The sequence below is a fragment of the Primulina eburnea genome, chromosome 17 (genome assembly GCF_022965805.1).
Source record: "Primulina eburnea isolate SZY01 chromosome 17, ASM2296580v1, whole genome shotgun sequence".
Lineage (NCBI taxonomy): Eukaryota > Viridiplantae > Streptophyta > Magnoliopsida > Lamiales > Gesneriaceae > Primulina > Primulina eburnea.
Window position 1 is genome coordinate 1,795,182 of NC_133117.1, and position 26,867 is coordinate 1,822,048.

Genomic DNA, 26,867 nt, shown 5'->3' on the forward strand with positions numbered 1-26,867 from the left:
AGGGAGTATAGTAATTCGGATTGTTAGTATTTGTATTTATCAATTTGTGTGTTGTTCTTTAAATATTATGCGTCGTTTATGTTTATTTTGATTTATATTTTGTGTCTGAATGGTTAGTGTTTTGTGCGGTTTGCAATTTGATGACCAAATAAATGCTTTAGAAAAATCGAGTCGAATGTATTTTTAATTATTTTTTGTTTAATAATATAATACATAATTATTAATACATCATACTATTTATTCTAAACTTATTGAATTAATTCAGTTGAACAGTATAATATGTATTTTACTTGCATATTTTCCTGATATCCTACTCAATTAGTTAAAATCTTTCGAGGACTTTCATGTCATTTCACAATGTGTTTGAGTTCCAATGGTCATTTTGACTGGAAAAGAGAGAGGCGGAATTATAGAGGCGTGTCAGCACAAATGGTGTCAAGCCTTTTACTTTTCAGTTCTCACTTTGCTTTTAAAAAGCTTACAGATTCTTCCTCAACTGCTTCCCTTCACATATTTGCTAGCACCAATCTTTTCTCTCTATTATTATAGTTACTTTTATCCATTTGTCCATAGCTGAAATCTTGAAGAATAGTGATGCGGGTCAAGTCAAGAATGTGAATATGTTCCATTGCTTCTTAATGCAGTATATTCTGTGAATTTTGTTTTGTGGGAACTGATATCTGCAACTGTAGGTGAGATATATATATTTTTTTGAATTTGGTTTGATTTGTAGTACAATTTCATGCATTGAATTCATCTGGGCTGCCGACCCTTCTCGGTCCTTTTTCTTCTTTTTGTCTATCCATTTCTGCCTAACGAGTTCTTGAAGGAGAACATGAGTCTGTGCCATCTTTTCTTACTGTAGTACTCTCGGCATTGTGTGCAATAATAACTTGTCACTGTGAGTAAGATTATTATTTTTTTGGCCTTTTTCTCAATTATACACGAATTTTTTTGCATATAATTCATCTGTCCTGCCAACCCTTTTTGCTATCTCAAAAATTCAGGTTCTGAAATGAACCTCTAGAGATTCGATTTTCTCGGGAGTTTGGCTCCTTTTTTTTTTCTTTTTTTTTCCTCTCGATACATACTCGACGTACAATTGGTACTGTAATTTCGGGGATAGTGAGAGGTCATTCTCGACTGAAGTATTTATTTAGAAGAATCGAGCCTTCTCAGTTTTCTGTGTTGGGTTGGCATTTTTACAAAGGGCGTGCTTGGCTGCTCTAGCTGTGTGTTTTTGTGAGGAAAACTATATTTTTAGTTATTGATTTGGTGCTCAAGCTCACCTTTTCCCTGTTTGGCTTTGATTCCTTTATTTGTTCTAACTACTTCTTTTAGATTGTTGAAGACATCTTAAAGATATTTTTAAAGAAAATTTAGGCATTATAACTGCATTTTCAATCAAATTCATTTAGACTAATTCTTTGTTTTCAATGTACTGTTAGTGTAGTTCCTCTAAAAGCAAGCAACACGAGTTGGGTTTGGTGTTCTTTACTACTGAAGGTTTTGCTTACATATTATCTTGATTGAATCATTTGTTTTCTTTTAGACAAAATGACTCCGCTCTCGATGTAACAGGGCATAAACTCTTGGCAATGACGAAGGTTAGTCCAGAATTCGGCGATGTGGTGCCGGCAGTTTGGTCAGTGTCAGCAGATGTGAGCTTCAAGTCTGATCAGTTCCCTAAATACAAATTAGGACCTGATGATCATATTTTAGAAGAGATCAAGGAGGACATTAAGGGTCCACCCCTGAAGGAGGTGGTTGTTCAGGAAACAAATCAGCTAACGCAACAGCATAAGCGTTTGTCTGTTCGTGATCTTGCCAGCAAATTCGATAAGAATTTGGCTGCTGCAGCTAAGTTGTCAGATGAGGTCCTTTAATGCCACTTTGCTTCTGCCTTTAATTTCTTGTGTTACTAATAACATAAGGATTTTTTTTTTATCTTCAAGCAGTGTGCTTTGGATATATTTTTCTCGGAATTTTTCCTGTAACTTTAACATTGATGACAAAAAAAATGATGAGATGAACGATGAAATCTATTTTGGATTTCAGGCTAAACTTAGGGAGGTAGCTTCTTTAGATGGACACGTGCTTCTGAAGAAGCTTAGGGATGCGTTGGAATATCTGAGAGGACGATTGGCTGGTCAGAACAAAGAAGACGTGGAAAAGGCTATTTCGATGGTCAGTTTATGGTGATTATAGTGTTCTATGTAATTAAGATTCTTCGCTGATTATTCGCGAAACTTTTACTCAGATCCCTGCTGCATTGGTGAGTTTGTTGTTAGATTTTGTATTATTCAGAACTCGTTTCACCCTTGTATCATCACTCATCACCCGTAAAAGAACATCCAAAACCAACGATTTATTAGTTAACATTTCAAAGCCTCAGGCTTGTACGCTTGTTTCCTCTTTTGCCTTGATGAGCTTGATTAGGAAGAAACACGAAATATTTTCGAAAAGCTTGTAGAATCATGCAGGTAAAGATGGTAGCCACATGTAATTTACAATTACTGGAGGTTTGATCGGTGTTGCTACAATTGCCAATAGAGCGTTATAACCATAAATAAAAAGATAATAGTGGAGTTCTTTCACATCAAATTCAAGCACCAAGAACCAAAAGACGTTATTCTTTTAAGTGGTTCTCATGCAATTCTCTGTCAGTGTCGTAGTTGAATGTATGGTTAACTATCAGCTGTCTGATTATTGTGCATTCAGAGTAATCTTTCCATATTTCGTTGATCAAAATGCTATTAAATTTATGCATTATAGTGCTCATATGTTAATGTTCCAGGTGGAGGCTTTGGCCGTAAAATTAACTCAAAAAGAAGGAGAGCTAATTCAGGAGAAGTTTGAAGTGAAAAAGCTAGTGAACTTTCTGAAGCAGGTTGACATGCACAACACAAAATTTGTCATAGTTGCCACATTTGTTTGCCGCATTTGCACTCAATTAGTTCATAGATTGTAGCTTGGTATGGCAGAAGCAGCTACTTTCAGTAATTTCCTGATATAATTATCTGATCTTTACCGTCTGCATATCCAACATATACATACTATCTTATTTGTATATAAAAAATAAAAACTATCTTATTCGCATCATTCAATTTTATTTAGGCTCATTTAGGTGGTTATTTTGTTTGTCCTCGAGAACTCACCTGTAAAATATTTCTCTCCCCTTTATGGATTTTGTACAAGTGAAGTTGCTTTTTTTGCAGGCTTCTGAAGATGCTAAAAAATTGGTCAACCAAGAGAAGTCTTTTGCTTGTGCTGAAGTTGAAAGTGCTAGAGCAGTGGTGCAGAGGATCGGAGAAGCCCTTGAGGAACAAGATAGAAACCAAAGTTCAGGGAAACAGCAGGTAACATTGTTGATTTAGGAAAATTTGATTTGCTTTTACCAATTTTTCTTCCCCTAACTGACCTTTGACTATTTGAGCAGCTTCAAGATATCTACTTTTTCCCCTCGATTATCCTTACTGCAGATTCCATATTTTTTTATGATGTTCAGAGTTTCTGAACTTACAGGAATTGGAGGGTCTAATCGAAGAGGTTCAAGAAGCCAGAAGAATCAAATTAAAGCATCAGCCTATTAAAGTATGTTGAAATAGCCTTTTTGGTTTTATACAACTGTTATCTGGAACTATGTTCGTCTGTAGCCATTCATGACTTTTTTTAAATATGATTACTTCATGCTGACTCATTAATTCATGTTATAAATGGCTAGATATGTCAGTTAATATAGTTCACATTCTTATCCTAGTTTGAAGTTTAAATGATCACTAATTGATTTGATCATGTTGTTAATGCATACTTTGAGATGCAAAAGTGTATTTCTTAAACTACATTCGGCTAGTTCATGCAATTTCTAGTGGAGATTGATAAAGCTGGGCGTAGTTACTTAAATACTGCTGTCATAAAGATCACATTTAATCTTTATTTTCCCTTGTCAGACACATATAACTGCTTCTGTGACAAAATTTTTGCGATTCTGAGTTTTGCATAAGCATACAGACAGCTCATCCATACGAAAGAAATTTACCATTTGTAATTTTCCTAAAATTCTAGATTTTTCCGCAATGCATATAAGATCATTCCATCACCTCACCCTGCCATCTCTCAACAATATCCAGATCCACCCTTTTGCCACAATTTTAATTGCAGAGAACTACTCATTTTTCCTTTCAGAATCACTTTTTTAAGTATGTTCCTTCACAACTTTACTGAAACTGCTATTTACATGAAATGCATTCTTTAATGTTTGGATTACTTATACTGTGAGCGATGTCATAGTGTTTTGCTCTTTCTTAGTTGTACGTTCCTGCAACCTTGGCTCTCTAACATTTTGGCTATATTTTGCACTGGTCCCTGTTTTATGGTTTTCCATTTCCCTACTGCTTCATTCGATTAATTACAAATTACTTCATGTTTTGAAGGTTATGGAGATGGAACACGAACTTCGAGAACTGAGACTTCAAATTAGAGAGAAATGTATGGTTTCAGTTAAACTTAGAAATGAGGTCTGGCATTTTCCTCTATTACCCTTCTGCAAATACTGTGGGATAGCTCTATTGCTATGGTTTTGACTTGTCACAATTAAAATTTCTATTTCAAGATTCAATTTATTCCGACTTATATGTCTTCCCACTTTACAGTTGGAAATGAGCAGGAAGGCCAAGGATAATTCAAACCAGTTATATGAGCTAAGTGGTTCTCAATCGTTAGGTTCCATTTTACGGATTCATTCATGCTCAAATGAAGCAGCAGAGCTTGCAAAATGTTCAGTCCAATGGTATCGTTTTTCTTCTCAATCCAGCCGCAGAGAACCTATTTTAGGTATCAATACTTCCTTCCTTTTTTGGCTCACGGTACGCTGTTTCTCTTTGGATTTGTGGATTTCCTAGATCATATCAAGCCTGAAGGGGGACAACTAAAATCAATGACCTTTTTTCGTTTCCTCGTCCATAATCCATAAACAGCATAAGTTATGTAAAACTAGACGTGCACCAGTAATCGGTCTTTCAAATTTTCTCCACTCAAGTTTTATTAATTACACTATCTTTTTAGGAGAAAAAAATGTGTATAGTTTCTTTGATTTTTATCTTAGTACATCATCTATTCACCCCTGCTAGGTGCGAACAAGTGCGTTTATGCACCGGAGCCAATTGATGTTGGTCGAGTTCTACAAGTGGACATAGTCTCAAATGGCCAAAAGATCTGTCTGACAACAGATGGCCCTATCGATAAAGGTTGGTATATGGTTAATGGATTTTGTTAAGAATTACGATTCCATCTTTATGCCATTGAAGTATTACATGCGTTTACCTTAGTCTCTTTTCATGCTTATTTCCTGTTATAAGTTGGACTATGTAAAAAATCGTGAGAGTCGAGGAAGGCTAATGAGGTTTTATTTTTAATTCTGTCCCTACAGCTGTTAACTTGGCAGGCTACGTAGAGACACTTTTGCGGAAACCAAACAACGACTTCAACGTACGTGACCTTAGAATCTATGCTTATTTAAATTGCATCTTCCAGATTATGGAGAAATCTCGAACTTAGTTTATTGTCATACCATGTTTAAATTATTCTTGAAACATCTATTTTTGAGATGCTAGTACTTCTCGGTTTACAGGTAGTTATATCTCAAATGAATGGACGGAATTATTCATCACAATCCGTGCACTTGTTTCACATTGGGAAAACGAGAATAAAGCTTAGTAGAGGATGGATCACCAAGGCCAGAGATTCATATTCGAAGTCGATGCAGGTATAGACAGTGATAATCATATGATTCACACAACTGTTTGAACATGTAACTGAAACTAACTACGAACTGATTTATGAGTTCGATCATGTCACAATCCTAAGAAAAATCCAGGTTTGTAACTGAAGAATCTGACATTAATCTTTTCGATAATAATCTTTTTCAGCTATGTGGGTTCAGAGGAGGAGGCAATTCTGCAGCCAAGTCACTGTTTTGGCAGGCTCGAAAAGGACAATCTTTTGTGCTGGTGTTCGACTCCGAGAACGACAGAAATGGAGCCCTGATTCTTGCCAGAAAGTATGCTTCTGACTGCAATGTAAGTAGCTTCTTGTCTTTAATCTCTTTTTACACGCGAAACACCACAACGCTTCTTTCTCATGTATTATCAAATTCGGATTCCTTAAAAACAAGATTCTAAATAGTGATTGATTCACCAGGTCTTGCTTGCTGGTCCAGATGACGATGCATTGCTGTAAGGACCGAGATTTAAATTTCGATTGATGCAAGATAACTCCGAGTGTGTATTTGTGTGTGTTTTTATTCGAGTTTGATCAGTTCAGCTCCCATTAGTCATTACAATACGTCGTAGGCATGGTTTTTGTGTTGCCTATTTCATAGGTAGTAGTTTGTAACACCTTCTGCCCATCATTCAATTGTTAATTCATTCTTGATGATTTGCCATTCGGAGTTTCTTTCCATATTTACAATTCCGGGGGATATACCCATTTGTGTTCAAATATAGCTTGAATACCAATCAATATCTATGTGCTTTCTTCTTCTTCTTCTTCTTCTTTCTTTTTTTCCCCCTCGAATGGCTTGTTAGAAAAATTGGGACTCGAATGTGTTTGTGTTGGAAATAAATTAGCTGTGGCAACACCTTTTTTGCTTTCTGGAATATCAACTCCATGTAATACATAGGATGAAGCTAAATTGACCAGAATGAGTTAATGATGAACCTATGATAACCCAAATTCCACTCCGAGACCGATAGATTTGGATTTGTGACTACATATTCGAGATGAAATGAAAACATGAGGTTTCATTCTAATTTTGAACCAAATTGAAGTATTCAAATCCTTCTATCCAAACGCGACTTCAAAGAATTCGGGATAACAAACATTTATGAACTCATCTTTCATATGAACAGTACCTATTAATGTACGCGAATGTCGGTAAAAGTGACAAGTTTCAGAAACCGGAGCTTAACTCTACTGGTTTCATTCGGGATTTCTTGAGCCCGCGGCTCACGTTCGAACCCTCTTCACCCGCTAGATTAAGAATATAAAAAAGGGATAAGTTTCATAATGGTAAAAAATTGCATTTGATTAATTTATTGTGCAAAACAATTTAGAAGTTAGAATATATTATGACAAGACAAATTAAACATTTTGGCCATTAGTTTTCTTATATTACAAGTTTTTAAAATAAAATTAATTAGCTTTTTTATGTGAACTTTTTTTAAATATATAATTTTTTCTTATTTTTTAATTATTATTGTGGCGCAATAATGCGAATAATATACGTGTGACATGGCAATTAATATTATTAACCTTAAGAACATATGCTCCAACGGTAACTATTGAACAGTACAACGGCTACAAAGCCCCCCCAGGCGGCGCATTACGAATGTTTACAAACAATTAATACAGGCCGTCAGATCGACCTCTCCAATCCAACGGCCAAAAAACCAAGAAAAGACGACCGTTGGCACGAAGCGCTGGTTCTCTAATTTAAAAAAGAGGCGTCTCATCTCCCTTTTGCGAATTCCCATTACTTTCTCAGAGAGTAGAAGTGCGTGGGAGTGAGTAGACAGAGAGAAGAGAACGAAGAGGGATCGAAGAAGAAGAAGAAGAAGAGGGTAAAATTTACTATAATATGGCGTCAAGACAAGTTATTCTGCCGAAGAACATAGGTATTGGATTCAATCGTTGTATCTGTTGGGGGGTGTGTTTTGTTTGAGTTTTAATTTTATTTTTGATTTTGGAGTCCGATAAAAGACTATTGATAGCCATGCTAGAAATTCTACGGGTTTCTTTTTCTTTTTATTTTTTGGATTTCTGTGATTTTGAATGATATCATATTTCTATTGTTTACGGTATTGTTTGTGTAGCAACGGTGTTATGCCTCAAGTCATTTTTTATGAATGTGAAATCTTTTTATAAAAATTTTGCATATAAATTTTTGTCAGTGGCTCCATGAACATGTTGATCAATCTTTTTGTTCATTGTTTTGAATCTTTTGCATATATATTTTCAAGATTTACTGTTTGACTGACTGATCCACGATGAAATATAATAGGCGAGGCACCGATTCCTGGGGCCGTTAAACAGAAGAACATGGTTGCAGAAAAAAAGAACCGACGTGCACTTGGCGACATAGGGAATATGGTTGCCCCTTGTGGGGTCAAAGGCAAGCCACTTCCTCAAGTTTCTCGACCTGCCACAAGGTATTTATCGATCTTGATCAACTTTTGGGTATGATTGTTTATCGATCTTGATAACCTTTTGGTAGTACTTTCAGGAGTTTCTGTGCTCAGTTACTCGCCAATGCCCAGGCGGCTGCCGCAGAAAACAAGGTGTGTTTCTTGAAATCACATCTTGCAAATAGTCTTTTTCAAGTTTACGTTCACTAATAAATCTTTGTGGATTTTCTTGAATTACAGAACTCATTGGCAGTAAATGGAAATGTAGCCATTGTAGCGGATGGAGCTCTGCCCGATAAAAGAGCCGGCCTGGCCCGCAAACCTGCTCAGAAGAAGGATGCTACCAAACCTAAGCCTGAGGAGATCATTGAAATCAGCCCTGATACTGAGGAAGTTCACGTGAAACAGAAGCCAACACAAGTAGTAAACGACGAAAAACTCGCTGAGAATTCGGTGGATAAGTCGTCATCAAGAAAGAAGGCTCCAACTCTTACTTCAACACTCACTGCCAGAAGCCAGGTCTATATCATAGTCACTGGGATTTTACAGCTTGTTTGCCTATTTTCAGAAGCATTTTTTTTAGACATTTTGATTGATTTTCAGGCTGCTGCTTATGGGCTGAATGACAAACAGAAGGACATAGTGGATATTGATGCTGCTGATGTTAACAATGACTTGGCAGTTGTTGAATATGTAGAAGACATGTACAGTTACTACAAGTCAGCCGAGCATGAAAGCTGGCCACATGATTACATGGATTCACAGCCGGAAATTAATGAGAAGATGAGAGCCATTCTAATAGATTGGCTTATCCAAGTTCACTACAAGTTCGAGCTTTCTCCTGAGACTCTTTACCTGACCATCAACATATTGGATCGTTATCTGGCGGCCACGACTGCATCAAGAAGGGAACTTCAGCTGGTGGGCATGAGTGCTATGCTTATAGCCTCGAAATACGAAGAAATTTGGGCTCCTGAGGTGCATATATAAAAATTTGACATTTTTACTCGTTTGAATTTAGGTAAAATCTCTTATTAACCATGAGATTTTATTGCAGGTTAACGAGCTAGTTGGCATGTCAGACAACACCTACTCAAACAAACAAGTCTTGATCATGGAAAAACGGATACTCGGGAAATTGGAATGGAACTTGACTGTCCCGACTCCATACGTGTTTCTTGTTCGTTTCATCAAGGCATCCATGACTGATTCGGATGTAAGGGGACAGTTTGAACTGATTTTATTTTTTTTTGGTATAAAAATGCCCAAGATTCTTAAATTATTAAGCTCTTGGGTGGTTTTCATAGGTGGAGAACATGGTCTATTTCTTGGCTGAGCTTGGAATGATGAATTATTCTACACTAATGTACTGTCCCTCAGTGATTGCTGCCTCAGCAGTCTATGCAGCAAGATTCACTTTGAATAAGACGCCCCTTTGGAACGAAACGCTTAGAAAACACACCGGTTTCTCCGAACCACAGCTCATGTAAGTAAATGTACAAGAAAAACAGGCCTGTAATTCTTGAAAATAATTGTGGTATGCTGCTTATGTATGTAATCTTGATTCTTTGGTGATCAGGGATTGTGCTAAGTTACTGGTTAGCTTCCATTCAGCGGCGGCAGAGAACAAGCTAAAGGGGATATACAGAAAATACACGAGTATGGAACGAAAGGCGGTGGCTCTGCTGCCCCCAGCCAAATCTCTTTTGGCTGCTGCTTCCAACTGACATTTCACTACTAGAGAGAATATATGATGCTAACTTCATTCATTTTTTTAGAGGAGGATGGATTGATGATTTATCTTTTGAATCCTCGACTCGTTTTCTGTTTCAGTTCCTGATTTCATAAATTCTTTTTATGCATTTAATAAAAAGTTAATGTTGAATCAGATCAAGTTTTTGTGATTTCTTGCGAGTGATTCAATCAGATTGAGTATAAAATATTCGAGACATTTCATAATTTAAAAACTATATATAATACAATTTTACTCGTCTTTTAATATTTTTTAATGCCCGAAAATGTTTAATATTTTTTAATGCCCGAAAATGTTTAATATTTTAGCATCTCAACCAATCAAAAAAATAAATTTTTTTTTGACGTAACACCGAAATATTATTAATTTCTAAATCCAGAGTCCACAGTTTTATCCAAACAAATGTAATTTTTTTTTCTCCTTAAAAAAAGAAAAAGAAAACCGACTTCGAAATATTTTAATTTCAAATAATCACTCCAGAAAAACACGAATAATATTCAAAATTATCCCATGTTGACAAAAAATTATTAATGTGTACGGAAATAAAATGATTTAATTTAAAAAATAACATAATATACCTAGTTTGTATGAAACAAACACACTCAAAAAATCATATTGTTTATGCAATTTTATTTATTTAATTTTTTTGAAAAGTTTTTTTCTTGTTAGTTTCGTCAAATTTCGTAATTTGGTGGAATATGAATAAAATAAGATATAATATTCTTGAAATAAGAGGAAAAAAATTTAAAATTAAAATCCAGTCCATTTTTTGAAAATATATAAAACCAATCGGGCCTAAACATTTTTCTAATTTTCCGTCTAAGAAAAGTGATGCGTACCCAATTTATTTGAAAAGAACATAAGTTTGAGAAAATGACACCATGCATATCATGAATATATTATTAAAATTTGGAAGCCAAATTATTTTTATTTAAAAAAAATGCTTCTAAACTACTAAAATTAATTTTTATTTATAATTTTCTTTAAAAAAAAAACATTAGTTTCGAGTCGAGATGAGCGGAGGATGCCTTACTATATTTTGCAACAAATAAAAATAAAAGATTTTATAAATATTAGTTTTACTTAAAATAAAATCAAATGAATATTAGAATCCAATAATACATAAACTCCTTTAATAAACCACAAATTAATGAAGAGTAGGTCTCTTGTGAGACGGTCTCACGAATCTTTATCTGTGAGACGGCTCAAACCCTACCAATATTCACAATAAAAAGTAATACCCTTAAGATACTGTTTGGTTTATGGTATGAGATATATAATATGAAGATAAATAATATTTTGTAATAATAAATTAAATAGAAAATGATAGTTAATATAATGTTTGATTTAATTGATTTGATTGATTAAATTTGAGATAATATGATATTATCATTTTGTCACTATTGAAAATATTAATAGAATATTAATAATATTATTTATTAAGGGTAATATTGTAATTTTATATTATTGATTTGATTGATAAGAGATAAATTATTAAGAATTTTTATAATGGTTTTTGGAGGAGGTAAACAGTTATTTTCCTCATGTTCTAATTCTGGGGTTCCTGTGTCTGGAAATTACAATAGCAGGACCAGAGGGACATTGAGGTCGATAGTCAAGACAAGAGGCTCTATCAGGCGCCTCAACTAAGAATATTTTCTTATTATTAAATTTTATCTCGATATTCCAACTCCAGTCCGGCCTCGCGAGGCTTCTAATCTTTCTACTATGACAGTTCAGTCGACTCTGAGGGATAGAATCCGTGCAGGTCAGTCTTCCGATAAGCAGTTGCAAAAATGGAGACTGAGAGATATTGAAGCTAAGGGTCGGATGAATTTGATTGATGTGAAATAAATAATTAATAATTTGATTGATCGAGATAAATAATACTTGTATAAAACAAGTGATATAATAGGACTATTTATATTAGTACTTACAAGTACTTGAACCAAACAGTACCTTAACATAAAAAATAATAATTTTCATGGATAACCCAAAAAAAATATCTGTCTCACAAAATACGACCCATGAGACCGTCTCACACAAGTTTTTGTCATTAATGAATACATGCATGCCTAGATTAAAACCTTAAAAAATCGTTAATCATCAAGTTGACATGCACATAATCCACATAATTATTTAAAATCCATCGAAATTCTTGATAAAATTACACATTGAATTGATAATCAACTATTAATGAAAAGTTGAAAACAATTGGAATTATTATTATTATTTTTTTTTTTCAAAACACAATATTTAATTTACTCGGTTTTTAAGAAGAAAAGAAAATCCAAATAATTTATGTAAACATTAATAATGACATATAATAATTCAAGTCTCGTAATGCCGCAAGATTCTTAAAATGATTGCTACGATAAGAGCTCTACCAATTTCGGAAGCAACCATATTCTTTAGATATACTTAAAAGAAAAGGCACTTTAAATATTGGGTACTTGAGATAAATTTTTGTAATTAGGTAGAACAATCGAAAAGAGACATTTCAGCTGTCGTACGATTTAAATAATCTGAGTTGTATATTATCATCAGCTATAATTTTTGATAAAACGATAAATGTTCGGTCTTACAAAATTGTTCATTGTAAATATTCTTACATTCGCTTTTAGATATAAGAAAAGATGTGGAAGAACACGTCAAAAAAGAAAAAGAAAGAAGAGATAACAATTATCGACATGCCAATTATATTCATTTGGTGTCTACATTTTATGTGATGAATCGAGCTTAAAAATCAGGCTGGGTGCCTTTGAGTAAAGGTGTAGTCAATATTTCAACAAGACAAATTACCAAAAGTGATACAAAAAGAAAAGAAAACTTGAGCAATTTAAACTATTATTATTCATGGATACGTTAAAAAAAGGTTAAAAAAGAAATAGAAAAGGACTTGTCCGAATTAAAGATGATCTGGTTAGTACGTTCTTGTTATTTTCTACAACTGTCATTTAAAAAAAAAATAGATTAGTGGTGTTTATATCATAGACTGAGAAGGGTATAAGGGGGAGCAGCGAAGAGTGCTGTTGAAAAATAATATATTGAATGTTCGAACATAAACTGATATTTATAGGAGAATACATCGGCCTGTCATGAGCCATCTACCCTGTGTTATGGATGAGCCAAGAGTTTGAGCCGGATTTTGATGGGCCCATTCTTGGGTTATCAGTAGTGATTACTCTGATTGTTTGATTAAGTTTGCTGCTGATCATGTTTAATTAGTAGCTAATAATCAGTGGAAAATCAAAGGAGGAAAAAGCTGTAAAGGATGCAATGCCTTTAATTTTAGGTTTACATGATTGAATTAATTAATAATAAAGGCCAATGCAATGACAAAATGTGAATGCATATTTGACCACAACTTTTTTCTTGAACGCTAATCCAATAATTCAGTGCTTTTATTAGTTAGATATAGATATGATATACATAACACTCGTGTAAGGAACTCAAAAGTATATTTTAGTAGAACAACTTTTATTGAATTTAGTTGAAATTTTCCATAATATAAAAACTCAAGTCAAAAGTGTACTTGAGTGATAATGAGATTTGTGAGCTCCATAGAAGCTATTGTAATATCATAGTAGGTTGCGTCAAGCCATTTACGTTGTCGTATGATCTGGTTGGTTGATTGAGCCATAAAAGAGGTCGTATGTAGGGATGTTAATAGGTCCATTGGGTCATATTCGGGTAGGATTTGAATATGTCATGATCAAGCGCTTACCACTAAGCCAAAAACTACAGTAGTTAGCCATGTCAGCTACTCGACGCACGAGAACTTCTCAAGATGTCACTCATCTCAATACCCGCTGGAGGATCATATATCCATACACTACCCAATTATTCTATTACCAACTACAATTGCATTTTTTTCAAATTTAAATTATTTCAATTAATTAATTCATATTTACCAAATTCTTAAACGAACAATAAGAATAAAGATTGAAGACAAAAAATTAGCAAACTAGAAAAAACAAAATATTATAAATAATTTATCTCAACACCATATCCTACAAGGATAACATAAGTTCTACGTCAATAATTTTCTTAATTTCATCTAACCACTATTATTTAACAAAAGAATATTAGAATTGACCTTATTATATGTGTGTGTATTTTATATTATAATTCGTGTCAGGTATGATGCTGCCGGTCTCGCCTCTATCCCTGCACCCGAAAATCCTCATACCCGATTATTTAATCGATTCCAAAAAAAACCCTTCATATCCTCTTATATTGGGTCGGATATTAGATTTTCCAATGAGTTTGAATGAAATTGTCATTTCTAATCTTATAGATATACAAGATCTTAGTAGGTAGAACTGATTTTTGGTGGAGACATTATCAACAACATGTAATAATAAGTCTAGGATCTGGAACGTGATATGTGACATCAACAACAAGACACGCTTCTCTTCGGACTTACGAACCTAAAAACTAGACTTATTGGTATATAAGTAGGTGCAACCCCTTATATCTATATGTCGATTAGTACAGAGCTCGGCGCTAACACAAAAAAAAGTATAAGAAAATAAAATAACGCTTATACTAATCACTATAGTTTTGAACCTAAGGATAAACGCTTGATTTCAACAACAAATGAGATTTTACATATATAATTTTTTAATAAAAAGTGTATTTTTATCAATCAAACATTCTAAATAAGAGAAATAGATTCTTGCAGTATATACATTTTTTAAAATTTAGAATCTGTTGATTCTTTTTTTTTTCTAAAAAAAGACAGATGGTCAATGAATCCAAAAATTGATTATGGTGAAAGGCGAGATAATATTATAAATGTAGTATTATTGGTTCAAAAGCTATGGTTTTTTGTTTTATACATTATTGTTTAATTTGTGAAAAAGTTGTCTTTAAAGTAGACACAAAAATTAAAGGACGCGATCACTTTGAATTGATGAGTTTTATCTTTTGCTTGCAAGTACGTGGGGTTGGTTTATTTGTTAATAATAATAATAATAATAATAATAATAATAATAATAATAATAATAATAATAATAATAATAATAATAATAATAATAATAATAATAATAATAATAATATATGCTTCAAATAGGCATGGATACATAACCTAATTGTTATCAGATAGCCCATTTTTTTTAAAAAAATCACGTATCTTATGTCATAGTGTGAACAATTACTCATATTTAAACCATTAGAAAATTAGTTTTTTTATTATTCACTGACTAGATTTTGGATTTTGGTTCATTAAGTTTAGTTTTGGTACATTAATTTTTAATTTTTGACTATTTTGTTTAAATTGATGACATATCATCAGATAAATAAGAAATTTTCAGTGTCACGTCAGCGGTAGGATGAAATAAGACTGAAAGCCAAAAAAATAATCAAAGTTATGTTCAGTCTTTGATCGATCAAAGATCCTGGCGCATTGCTTAATTTAACCAGGCTATAAAATGTATTATATATAGTAGGGAAAACTACATTTTTTATGTTGTGATTTTGTCTCTTTGCGATTTCAGTCCTCTGTATTAACAAATTCTGATTTTTGTCAATTTTAACTATTTTTTATCGGAAGTGTTGACTCGACGCTATACACGTGAACTCCAAATCATCATTGCATTGGTACCACATCAGCGTTATGTCGATAAAAAGATTAAAATTACCAAAAAAAATAAAGATAGTAGACTAAAACTGAATGTTGCAACATAAATGACTAAAATCGCAAAAAGACAAACATACCCGAACCCGAAAGAATAAAAACAATTTACTATCAGTTCACATGCATGCGTCTCCATTTTCTTCACAACGATGAAAGGTGACGCCAAGCACTTAAATTTTCCTTTGTTGCTTGAAAAGAATAGTGCATTATGGTACGTACATGTGTTATATGTATGACAAGCAAGGTATAAATTTGAATATTCTAAGATAATTAGCCTATTTTCGTATTTTCAAATTATTGGAAAATTTATATTCGATCGAAACGTCTTTAATCCATACTACGAACAACGGAAATTAAACCAAAGCCTCTTTAATTAAATGAAAAAAAAATATGAGTGGGTATCATGTGAGACCGTCTCACGGATCTTAATCTGTGAGACGGGTCAACCCTACCCATATTCACAATAAAAAGTAATACTCTTAGGTGTGTTTGGTTGAGTGGATTAAATAAGGATAGATTATTAGTCCAATATATATCGTTAAAATTTTAAGATATTTTAATAATCATTTTGACCCGATTTAAGATCTAATTTTATTATCAAATAGTTATCCATAAAATTGGATCTTAAACCGGGTCAAAATGATTATTAAAACAACTTAAAATTTTAACGATAAATATTGGACTATTAATCTATCTTTATTTAATCACTCAACCAAACACACTAGCATAAAAAGTAATATCTTTTCATGGATAACCCAAATAAAAGATCTGTCTCACAAATACGACCCGTGAGACCGTCTCACACAAGTTTTTGCCAAAAAAATATGTATGTTGTTTATAATTAATAGAGATATATATATTTTTTATAAAAAAAATATTGGTGAAGTGCCCCTTTCTTGAAATCAAAGGATCGATTATTTGTTATATATATATATATATATATATATATATATATATATATATAAAGTTAAGTCTGAATCAGTGCAACAGTTGTTTCTCAGTTTAAAGCCCAAAAAATCTTTGAGTGGAGTCTAACGTAGTCTCCAAAAGATTAACTAGAGATTCCCAACACTTAATTTTATGTGCCATGAAAGAAGCTAGACGTGTGTACATACACGATATATAGAATAATGAATATTTCTTACAATTGCATCACGAAATGCTTACAATTTTAAAGATATGGTAATAATAGATCTAAATATTTAAATTATATAATAATCCGACCACTATATATGTTGAGTATATCTGTTATGAGACGGTCTCACGAATCTTTATATGTAAGACGGGTCAACCTCACCGATATTCACAATAAAAAGTAATACTTTTAACATAAAAAGTAATATTTTTTCATGGATGACCCAAATAAGATATTCATATCACAAAATACGACCCGTGAGACCGTCTCATACAAGTTTTTCTCATATATGTTTCGATCGTTTGCGTCGATAGAGTTAAGTATTTCCCCTTTCGACAATTACAAAACCTTGTAACTCGTGAATATTGACGAGCTAGCTAGGCAACACCAATTATATAAGTTTAAATTGTTGTATTACAATATGATTCGTGTTAGAAACTCGAGTCAAATAATTAAGAGTGATGGATTTCGATCCACTAAATTGTCAAAATTTATTTTTTGTGCATTAACTTTGACTATTTTGATTTCACTACTCGCGAGCAATTTTCAGAATGATGATAATAATGATAATTATGATATCATGTCAATGGATCAAGGGACGGAGTCAGAAAATGGAGGTTGAGAGGGAAAAAGATTTAAAAATTTTAGGGGGACAAGAACAAATATTAGGGAAGAAAGTGAAAAAAAACAATTATTATTTTAGGACCATAGTCAATGAAAATAAAAATCGAGGGGGACGATCGCTTCCACCCGCCCATGGCTGCGTCGCTGTATGGACCCTGCGTGAAGCCAATTGTGGTGGTGTTGCGTGACACGCCTCGATGTCGAGAGCATTGGGGCTGATTAGATGCCCATTTAGTTTCCTCCATGTCGTCCACTCATCCATGCTCACTTAGACTAGTGCCTGCTTTGCATTGAGAAGTTTTTTGTGCTGTGAAAAAGGTTTTCTTCTCTTGTTTTATTCCCCGAACAAGATAAAATTCTTTCATCTTCAAGTTTGTTATGTTAAAACTATGTCGGAAATTATTCGAGTATAGAAGTTTCGGATAAGTTGTCTTGGATGTTCCGAGAACGGAAAGTTTCATTTTCGTTCATGCATCTTGTATATTTTTCATTTGTAGTTCTGATGTCGGTCATTATTTACGGTTTTAGTATATTAATTTTATTTTTTTCGATTTTAGTTTTTCACTATAATGCTGATATGATGTCAAAAAATGATGACGTGACACCAAATATTGCTGGTGTCCGATATCATGTTAACACTCCGATAAAAAATTACTGAAACAAAAAAATACAAATTAGTAGATTAAACAAAATAAATATTGCTGGTGTTCGATATCATGTTAATATTTCGATCATGAATTGATCGAAAACAAAATAAAAACGACAATCATGCAATTTACTAAGATGAATTATATTTTTTTTTTATCTCATGATAAAATATATTTCTCCGAGGGTTTGAAAGGCAATCAAGTTTAAGAATTAGTGGAAAATAGAGTTTTCCTATGTTTCTAATAAAAAAAATTAATGAGTGTTCTTAGATTTTTGCAAATTTCAGTGAACCCTGATGGGCTATTTATAGCATACGTGCAGAAAATTAATCGAGGTATTGATTCTTCAAGCATCAATCATTTCGGAAGCTACTAAACCCCATTATTTCTTACAAACAGTCATTTATATAGTTAGGGACAGACTGTGTTTTTGGTCATGTATGTTTGTTTCATTGCGATTTTGTTACTCTTTGTTATCAAATTTCAGTTAAAATAATGTATCTTTCAATTTTGGACAATTTCAAATTTTTTCATCGAGAGTGTTGACATGAAATTACACACACCAGCGAGTATCACATCAGTTTTAATCGAAAAAATGACTAAATTTTCCAAAAAAAAAATAAACAGATGAGTTCGATAAGAATGTCATAACCGTTTCTGATCATTTTGATTCTAAAATAAACATTAAGTCGAATAATTTACAGTCGAGTGAATTTAAGGTTAACGACGAAACATAACACGTAAGATTAGGATGTCAAACACAATCTTGTAGTGATCGTTCACATGAATAGACATGTGAATTAAAGACATGACATTAAATAAAATTTGATGCTGGAGAATATCATTCATGGAATCTTTGTGTTGAAATTCCTTTCTATCGGCATTTTTCCACTAGTGAAAATGTGGAATACATTTGGTATCTACAATAATATATGTGTGTGTGTTTTTAGGTTATTTCTCCTTAGTTGAGCAACAAGGAATCCTGGGTCCTCACCCATCAAATCCAATAGAATTTTTTTTTTATCTTAAAGATAATGTTTTCGTAATCAAATCAGTAATCGAACCAACTTATCTTCAAAAAACGGTCTAATCGATCAAACTAGTTTACTTGGACGGACCGAAATACTGTTATATTATCTAAATATTAATATTATATAATGAATAATATATTTTAAATTTTAAATCATAAAACATGTAAATAAATAGATTAATTTTTTTTAATCAAAATTTAAAAACTAAATCATTATATGCATGTGTTCAAAATATCAATTACCGTTATATATATTTTAAACCAAAAACAATAGATTAAATAGTAAGTCTCTTGTGAAACGATCTCATTAATCTTTGAGACGGGTCAACCCTACCAATATTCACAATAAAAAGTAATACTCTTAACATAAAAAGTAATATTTTTTTTATTGATGACCCAAATAAAATATATTTCTCACAAAATACAACTCGTGAGATCGTCTCCCAAATTATTTTTCCTAGATTAAATAAACTCTAGTATTACTAAAATAATATTTTTAATGGATTTCAAATCCAAATAATCATGTATATGTATAACCAAATATTAAATTTAAGATTTTAAAAATAAGAAAATTAATTTTTCAAAGATAAAATAAATTCGAAAAAAGGTTGAACCGATTTTCTGGTACAATACCATTCCAACCAGTTCTAAACCGGTTTAAAATCGATTTGACTTGTCAAATGGTTTTTAGACAATGTCCGAGTTGGAACCGTGTATGGTTCCCTGTGAGACCCGCCGGTTCGATTTGATTTTGAAAACACTGTATACAGATATAAAATACATTTTGATTATTAAGATTTTATCTAGATAAGATACCAAGTCTAGGCAACTATAAGTGATACTTAATTTTGTTGCTAACTAAAAGGATTAGAATTTAGGGTTATGAGTTTTGGCATGAATATATTCGTCTTATAGCCATCTCAATGGCTGAATACATTCAAATTAAATTTCACTTAAGTAGTGTTTGCAAATGTTTAAAAAAAACGATTATGTCTTTTTCATTTACGAAGTTTTGAAAATTTGTAAAAGAAAAGTTCATAATCATTTTTTTAGTTTTTCAAATAATATCTTAATGTAGATTTAACGACTTATAAATATTTCGAAAATTTTAATTGATCCGATCATTTTTAGACTCTATCATTCAAAATTTTTCCTACATATATAAAGAAGCTTGTGACACCATAGTCGATCTTATTAATGTCGCCTAATTAGTTTTTATAAACACGAATACGACAATCTTTCCATTAAATTATTTTTCAAATCATATTTATTTATTTATTTTTAAATATAATATATATTTAAAATTTATTTTAAGATACTCTGATATAATCGATCGTTCCATTTTTTTAAAAAAAAATTATTTGATTCATTGAACCAAAGAATTTCTGGAAATTAGAAAATTTATCGAGATAAATTAGATCAACTTGTTCACAATTTTATTACGAAGCATAATAAAGAAAGATTCTGTCAATTGCATGTGACACAAATATGAGCAGCCTACCGTACTGTCAGAGAATAATATACAACCTCCACAAATTTTAATTTATAAATAAATATAATCGAGACGAATATTATTTTTATATTTAAATCTTAGGTTTCATTTGGATCGAAAAATTTCATTTACAAAAATATAAAAACCGATCAATAATAGTTAATTGGTTAAGTCTTCTAGCTACAACATTGTTGTTGGTATCGGAGGGATATTTTCTATTATTGGTTACTTAGATTACTTTTCCAATAGTTTTGAGAATGTTGCACGTGTCACGTTTCGGTTTCGGGGCGTGACACCCCGCCGTATTGTAATAAAAAAAAATTTAATTTGAAATTTATTCTAAATAGTTTGATTTCAGCATCATGCATGTAAGGGTGCCGGGTCATCTTTCATTGAAATTAACTAGGTGGTGGTTACTGTCTTAATAATATTCTACTAGGTGGAAATGAAAAGTCACAAAAAAAATTATAGTGGGAATTGTGTCATAAAATAAAATTGAAGTTAACCCAAAAAAAAAAAAAAAAGAAACCGATCAATAATAGTTAATTGGGAGAATAAGAAACGAAACCGAATGATAGAGATATCCGACATGAATTTTGTAGCATAATTTTTCCTCCACTTTTAGGATAAGATCATGATAAATTTTAATAAGACAGAAAATTTAATATGTTGCAAAAAAAATAAGGCAAAAACTTGTGCGAGACGGTCTAACGGGTCGTATTTGTGAGACGTATCTCTTATTTGGTTCACCCATGAAAAAGTATTACTTTTTAGGTTAAGAGTATTACTTTTTATTGTGAATATGAGTAGGGTTGACCCGTCTCACAGATTATGATCCGTGAGACGGTCTCACATGAGACTCACTAAAAAAATAATTGTATATTTAAAACTTGATGATAATTTTTTTAAAAACAAAATTATTTCTACTCGTAGAAAAATCTTCCGTGGTCGTTAAAAAGTTACATAAGACGATTATTTTAATCAGAACGATGAAAAATTAATTATCATATAAAATTTAAGAGTAGGTCTCTTGTGAGACGGTCTCACGAATCTTTATATGTGAGATGAGTCAAACATACCGATATTCACAATAAAAAGTAATACTCTTAGCATTAAAAGTAATATTTTTTAAATGAATTACCCCAATAAAATATCCGTCTCACAAAATACGACTCGTGAGATCGGCTCACACGAGTTTTTGTCAAATTTATACACAAAATGCATTTAGAAGAATATATACTTTGGTCCTGTTGATTCGATTTGTGACATCTAACAAATAACATCATCCTAATTTAGGTTCCCCTTAGTTGCATCACCAACCACTAAGCTCATAATTACTATATAAAATTTGAACCCACTGATTATAATCATCGGCCTCGATTTTCGCCACGTGGATATCAGATCAATCGTTCATTGATCACAAATTAGAATATTCTTTCAGATGCAGATCATGCATGCCAGGTGAAAAGACCAAAACATCCCACCCTCCCCTCATTGTTTTCGGCTATAAATATGCCAGTGTCGAGTCCTACTTTCCTTAGGACAAACACAAGCTCTTCCAAGTGTGTTTTCCTCAGTCTCTTACACAACCGAAATTCTTAGTTTTTTTTTTTCTTGTTCGTATTACGTACATAGGCTTGAAAAAGAGTTTGGAAAAATGGAAGGAAAAGGAGGCCTTGGGAAATTTTATGACAAGGCTAAGCCTTACGTAGCCATGATTTGCTTACAATTTGGCTATGCTGGGATGAATATTATAACCAAAGTTTCACTTAATAGAGGGATGAGTCACTATGTCTTGGTTGTGTATAGGCATGCCTTTGCCACTGCGGTCATTGCTCCCTTTGCTATTTTTCTTGAAAGGTTAATGAAATATGTGTATATATATTATATTCTCTTTTTTATTTGTTTTCAAGAAATGAGAGCTGAATCTTCTTGATTCTTGGTTTTTGACATAGGAAAGTGAGGCCGAAGATCACGTACACGATTTTCATGCAGCTATTTGCGTTGGGACTTCTCGGGTGAGTTTCGGAACTGAGACGTGATACTTGGGTTGTTATGTTTTTATGTTGTGTGCAAAAGCGGAGTGATCTAATATTAATATTCTATTGGGATGGGGATTTCGCAGGCCGGTGATCGATCAGAATTTCTACTATGCTGGGCTGAAATATACTTCTCCGACTTTTTCATGTGCCATGAGTAACATGCTCCCAGCGATGACATTTGTTATGGCAGTTATCTGCAGGTATGTGTGTGTGTGTATGCTATAGGAAGTAAATACTTTCGAATAAAGAGGATTGAAAGCAGACGATTTTCGAACCGAATAATCGAGGGTGGTGCACTTGTAATGTGTAGGATGGAGAAGGTGAATATAAAAAAGGTGAGGTGCCAAGCGAAGGTGGTGGGAACAATAGTGACGGTTGCGGGAGCCATGTTTATGACACTATACAAAGGTGATGTGATCAACATGGTATGGTCCAAATACATTCATCCTAGGAAATCCTATGTTTCTGACACAACTCAAGGCACTGACCAAGATTGGATTAAGGGTTCGATTCTGCTCATCTTGGCCACTTTTGCTTGGGCTTCTTTCTTCATTCTTCAGGTTCGTCACACCGTTTCGCTCTGTTGAAAATCATTTATCCAAACTCATAGAAACAGGTCGATATTGCATATGCAAGACCCAAGAATTTTGTAAAGAAAATGATTCGAGTAGTACTTCTCTTGATTTTCTGAATACAGGCCATTACATTAAGGAAATACACAGCCCAGCTTTCATTGACTGCCCTTGTGTGCTTTATGGGAACACTGCAATCTATTGTTGTCACTTTAGTGATGGAGCACAAGCCAAATGCTTGGGCCATAGGATGGGACATGAATCTGCTAGCTGCTGCCTATGCCGTAAGTTCACGATCGAAACGTTTTCTTTACTTATTTTTCACATTTAGTACTTTGTTGAATAACACATTCATTCATCTAAACATGTATATATATATGTACAGGGTATTGTTTCATCGAGCATTGCATACTATGTTCAAGGCCTTGTGATGCAAAAAAGAGGGCCGGTATTCGTCACAGCCTTCAGCCCGTTGATGATGATCATCGTAGCAATCATGGGATCTTTCATCTTGGCAGAAAAAATATATGTTGGAGGGTACGTAGATTTCCAAAACAACCGAAATGAACCATTTCTCGAGTACTTTTTTCAAACTTAAATCTACCTTTTTGCAGTGTTATTGGGGCAGTGCTGATAGTGATGGGACTGTACTCGGTTCTGTGGGGAAAATACAAGGAGTACAAAGAGAAAGAAGCAGAGGAAATTCTTGAACCAGTGAAGGATGGAAACAACACTGGAAATGCCAACCGAAAGCAGAATCAAAATGGAACGATTATTGAAGATATTGAAGCCAATATTACGGTCGGAGTGACACAGAAAACTGAAGATAAAAGAATATCCGTACTTCCAGCAATTGCCATTGGTGCTCCGATGCCACAGCCTCCCATGATAGCAATTGAAGCCCCGAAACCTTAAACCTGTCGAGAGAAATTATTACAACCAAAATATATATATGTGTGTGTGTAGGCTTTTTCACTTCTTCTTTTTTCAAATTTTTGTTTTTCGGTGGGTCTTTTTCTTGATATGAAATGAAGTAGATTCAGGAGATTGTAACCTTCGGTGTAATCTAAAAATTTCCCAAGAAAATTTCATGAAAAATGTTTTTATTGAAAATTTAACTAAAAACAAAAAACAAAACAAATCGAATCTATGTCTGTAAAGTTAGTGTTTTTCATTGTGTCCACTTCGGATATCAGCTGACGTCTGATTCAGAATCCCACTTACAATTTACAGATCTCTTATTTTGATTCTCTCTCAACATGATCCTACGTTATACTAATTGATGAAATTTATTCGTACATATATTATTATTTGTATTTATCGTGTAATATAGGACAAAATTATGGAGTACTATAAAACACTGCAATAATTTTTAATTTCAAATACTTTTTTGAAAAATTATTTCTTTTAAATACTCGACACCTCATAAAAGCCATTTACATTTATGTTTAATATTTAAACAATCAAAAACTTATATATATATATATATGTTTCATTATTTAAAAAAATGTATGACCGAGCGACCACTTGCTGTTTTAAATTGTACAATAACTCAAACGTCATAGTTTGATCTTTAATATAGCAGGATATATAATTATTGCATCTCAAGAAAAAAATATAATTTTTCTTCGCTTTTGGTTAAATATAGAGATTAAACTATCTTTTCCTTCTTTGGATTAAATTCTCGTAGATTATCATTTATGTCATGATTCTTAGGAACTTATTCCACTCACTTAAGAAAAATAAAGAAAACTCAAAATCCCAAGTTCTTTGAGAATTTTAGGCCCACTTTCCTCTCTTTAAACATTAATAAATACATTCATTCATATTCCATACGCACCTCAAAATCACGGGAGAGGATTCCCTGCTTTGGAGGAGAGAAACAGCGTACGGTAATGTGCACCTAAAACGTCAGCGGATTTCGTGCTACCAAATTATTATTGAGTGAGTCTCATGTAAATCTGTGAGACGAGTCAACCTTACACATATTCACGATAAAAAGTAATACTCTTAGCATAAAAAATAATACTTTTTCATAATAATTTTTTCATATCATTCATTTGAATTTAAAGATATAATAATTTTGAATTAATAATAAACATATACATAATTCAAGAAGAATAATAACAATACATCATTAGTTTTTATGTATTTCAGTTTTTCAAAAATATTATAAAGATTAGATAAGTTAAAATTGTGAAATTAGAAGTATATTTCAATATGGAAACAAAAATAAATAATTCTTATATTTTAAGCTTTCAGTTCATATCACATGATACTATAAATTTTGAGAATTCAATTTTGTTAACATTATATCAACATGAATTATTTATTTTTGATTCCATATTTAAATATACTTCGAATTTTCACAACTTTGTCTTATCTCATCTTTATATTGCCTTAAAAAAGTGAAATACATGAAAACTAATGATGTATTTGTATTATTTGTGTCCTTTATTGTTAAATCAAAATTATTAAATCATTTAATTCAGATAAATGATACGAAAAGATTGTTAAAAATAGTAAAAATATTATTATTAATATAATACAATTTAATTTTCAAATCATTAAACTTTATAAAATTAAACTATATATATTATTTCATAAAAAAATAAATGTAACAAAAACTTAATATAAATAATTATTTAAAAATTTACCTTTTAGTTAAATTTTTTGTTTAGATTTATTTTTATTTTTCTTTGGCTTCTTCTATTTGGTAAGAAGCATCAGACTAAACATCCTTGTTTAAATGGTTTAGGATTTGATTATTTGTGAACCATTTGTCCAATCGTCCTCAATTTACATTTCAAGAGTTCAGTTGTTTTGATGATATTTTTTATTTTTGAGTTGAGTGGGTGGATTGTTATAATCGAGTCTCGAATCTAAAACTTCGTCTCAAACTCGATACCTTGTTGTTACTTGTTAGATGGACTACGAGCGATTCATTTCACCCTACCTTGTGAGGCACTGTCCCCATGAGGTGATCAAAGGCCAGATTTATACACACATACACCCCATGAAGTGATCAAAGGCCTAAATTTAATCACCATGTAAAATCAATGGCTGAGATCCTGTGAGGGCACTGCCCCCACAGGTAGCATCGACATTACCACTACGAGCCATCGATTTTGGTAATATTTATTTGAAGTGTTTTTTTTTTTTTTTTTTTTGCTGCCCTTTTCCCCTCTTTTGGATATATATGTCCTGGTGGGGGCGTTGCTCGGCCTTTATTCTATTAGTAGGATATCAGTAAAGCCATCGACATGATATTCGCCCAATATAATCAGGCAGTGCTCCTTTGGATTTACCAACTTGGTCTCCATCGTGGCTTCTACTCGGTCTCGATCATGATTTTAAGGAGTTATATAGCTCGGTCTCGGTCTCCATAACTCGATTTATCGTCACATATCGATCACATATTATTTTTATTGTCTCTCATCTCCTTGGATAAGAATTTGAAATATATGAATAACATAACTATTTTTAAGTCTAAATATTATAAAACTAGAATCAAGTAGTGGCTGAAAAAGAACCAAATTGTCCCACATAGTTATTCATTTTGGCACCTTGTGTTTGTGGAGATATATTTGATTCTCAATCAAATCTGTATGAGAAAGAAATGTCGTCAGTTAATGGTGACAGTTGAATAAAACGAGAATAGATGCATTCAGACAAGATAAATTCGCTTATAAATAGATGTCTTATTCATTTATTTCTTTCATCTCAATCTCAAGTATTCTTCTATCAT

At 32.5% G+C, this 26,867-nt stretch overlaps 3 protein-coding genes across 7 annotated transcripts; all 3 read left to right on the forward strand.

Annotated features, from left to right (window-relative positions):
- The first annotated feature begins 450 nt into the window (after nucleotides 1-450).
- Nucleotides 451-6,444, forward strand: LOC140818097 (stomatal closure-related actin-binding protein 3-like). 5 transcript variants are annotated; one of them, XM_073177939.1, is made up of 13 exons: nucleotides 451-688; nucleotides 1,582-1,877; nucleotides 2,059-2,187; nucleotides 2,798-2,890; nucleotides 3,219-3,359; nucleotides 3,526-3,594; nucleotides 4,434-4,517; nucleotides 4,653-4,833; nucleotides 5,130-5,246; nucleotides 5,429-5,487; nucleotides 5,630-5,764; nucleotides 5,928-6,077; nucleotides 6,199-6,444. In XM_073177939.1, exons 2-13 carry the CDS (start codon nucleotides 1,599-1,601, stop codon nucleotides 6,235-6,237), a joined length of 1,476 nt encoding a protein of 491 aa, XP_073034040.1. In that variant the 5' UTR covers nucleotides 451-688; nucleotides 1,582-1,598; the 3' UTR covers nucleotides 6,238-6,444. The 5 variants fall into 5 exon arrangements, with proteins under 5 accessions (XP_073034040.1, XP_073034039.1, XP_073034043.1 ...); XM_073177938.1 differs by having other exon boundaries at nucleotides 452-692; XM_073177942.1 differs by lacking the exon at nucleotides 451-688 and adding an exon at nucleotides 738-901.
- A 1,072-nt stretch (nucleotides 6,445-7,516) lies between these two features.
- LOC140818747 (G2/mitotic-specific cyclin-2-like) lies at nucleotides 7,517-10,071 on the forward strand. Its single transcript, XM_073178799.1, has 8 exons — nucleotides 7,517-7,673; nucleotides 8,060-8,207; nucleotides 8,282-8,336; nucleotides 8,424-8,702; nucleotides 8,787-9,161; nucleotides 9,241-9,399; nucleotides 9,491-9,669; nucleotides 9,763-10,071. Exons 1-8 carry the CDS (start codon nucleotides 7,637-7,639, stop codon nucleotides 9,908-9,910), a joined length of 1,380 nt encoding a protein of 459 aa, XP_073034900.1. The 5' UTR covers nucleotides 7,517-7,636; the 3' UTR covers nucleotides 9,911-10,071.
- An 11,979-nt stretch (nucleotides 10,072-22,050) lies between these two features.
- LOC140818505 (WAT1-related protein At5g07050-like) lies at nucleotides 22,051-24,218 on the forward strand. Its single transcript, XM_073178486.1, has 7 exons — nucleotides 22,051-22,365; nucleotides 22,461-22,523; nucleotides 22,631-22,747; nucleotides 22,858-23,107; nucleotides 23,245-23,403; nucleotides 23,505-23,656; nucleotides 23,734-24,218. Exons 1-7 carry the CDS (start codon nucleotides 22,163-22,165, stop codon nucleotides 24,032-24,034), a joined length of 1,245 nt encoding a protein of 414 aa, XP_073034587.1. The 5' UTR covers nucleotides 22,051-22,162; the 3' UTR covers nucleotides 24,035-24,218.
- The last annotated feature ends 2,649 nt before the right edge of the window (nucleotides 24,219-26,867 follow it).

Bases quoted from the DNA above. Each gene is read 5' to 3' on its own strand.
- LOC140818747 (XM_073178799.1), top strand. From the start codon at position 7,637: ATGGCGTCAAGACAAGTTATTCTGCCGAAGAACATAG. The intron at 8,337-8,423 runs GTGTGTTTCTTG...CTTGAATTACAG, and splicing joins CGGCTGCCGCAGAAAACAAG to AACTCATTGGCAGTAAATGG. The intron at 8,703-8,786 runs GTCTATATCATA...ATTGATTTTCAG, and splicing joins CACTCACTGCCAGAAGCCAG to GCTGCTGCTTATGGGCTGAA.
- LOC140818097 (XM_073177939.1), top strand. From the start codon at position 1,599: ATGACGAAGGTTAGTCCAGAATTCGGCGATGTGGTGCCGGCAGTTTGG. The intron at 3,360-3,525 runs GTAACATTGTTG...CTGAACTTACAG, and splicing joins AAAGTTCAGGGAAACAGCAG to GAATTGGAGGGTCTAATCGA. The intron at 6,078-6,198 runs GTAAGTAGCTTC...TTGATTCACCAG, and splicing joins AGTATGCTTCTGACTGCAAT to GTCTTGCTTGCTGGTCCAGA.
- LOC140818505 (XM_073178486.1), top strand. From the start codon at position 22,163: ATGGAAGGAAAAGGAGGCCTTGGGAAATTTTATGACAAGGCTAAGCCT. The intron at 22,748-22,857 runs GTATGTGTGTGT...TGTAATGTGTAG, and splicing joins GTTATGGCAGTTATCTGCAG to GATGGAGAAGGTGAATATAA. The intron at 23,108-23,244 runs GTTCGTCACACC...TTCTGAATACAG, and splicing joins CTTCTTTCTTCATTCTTCAG to GCCATTACATTAAGGAAATA.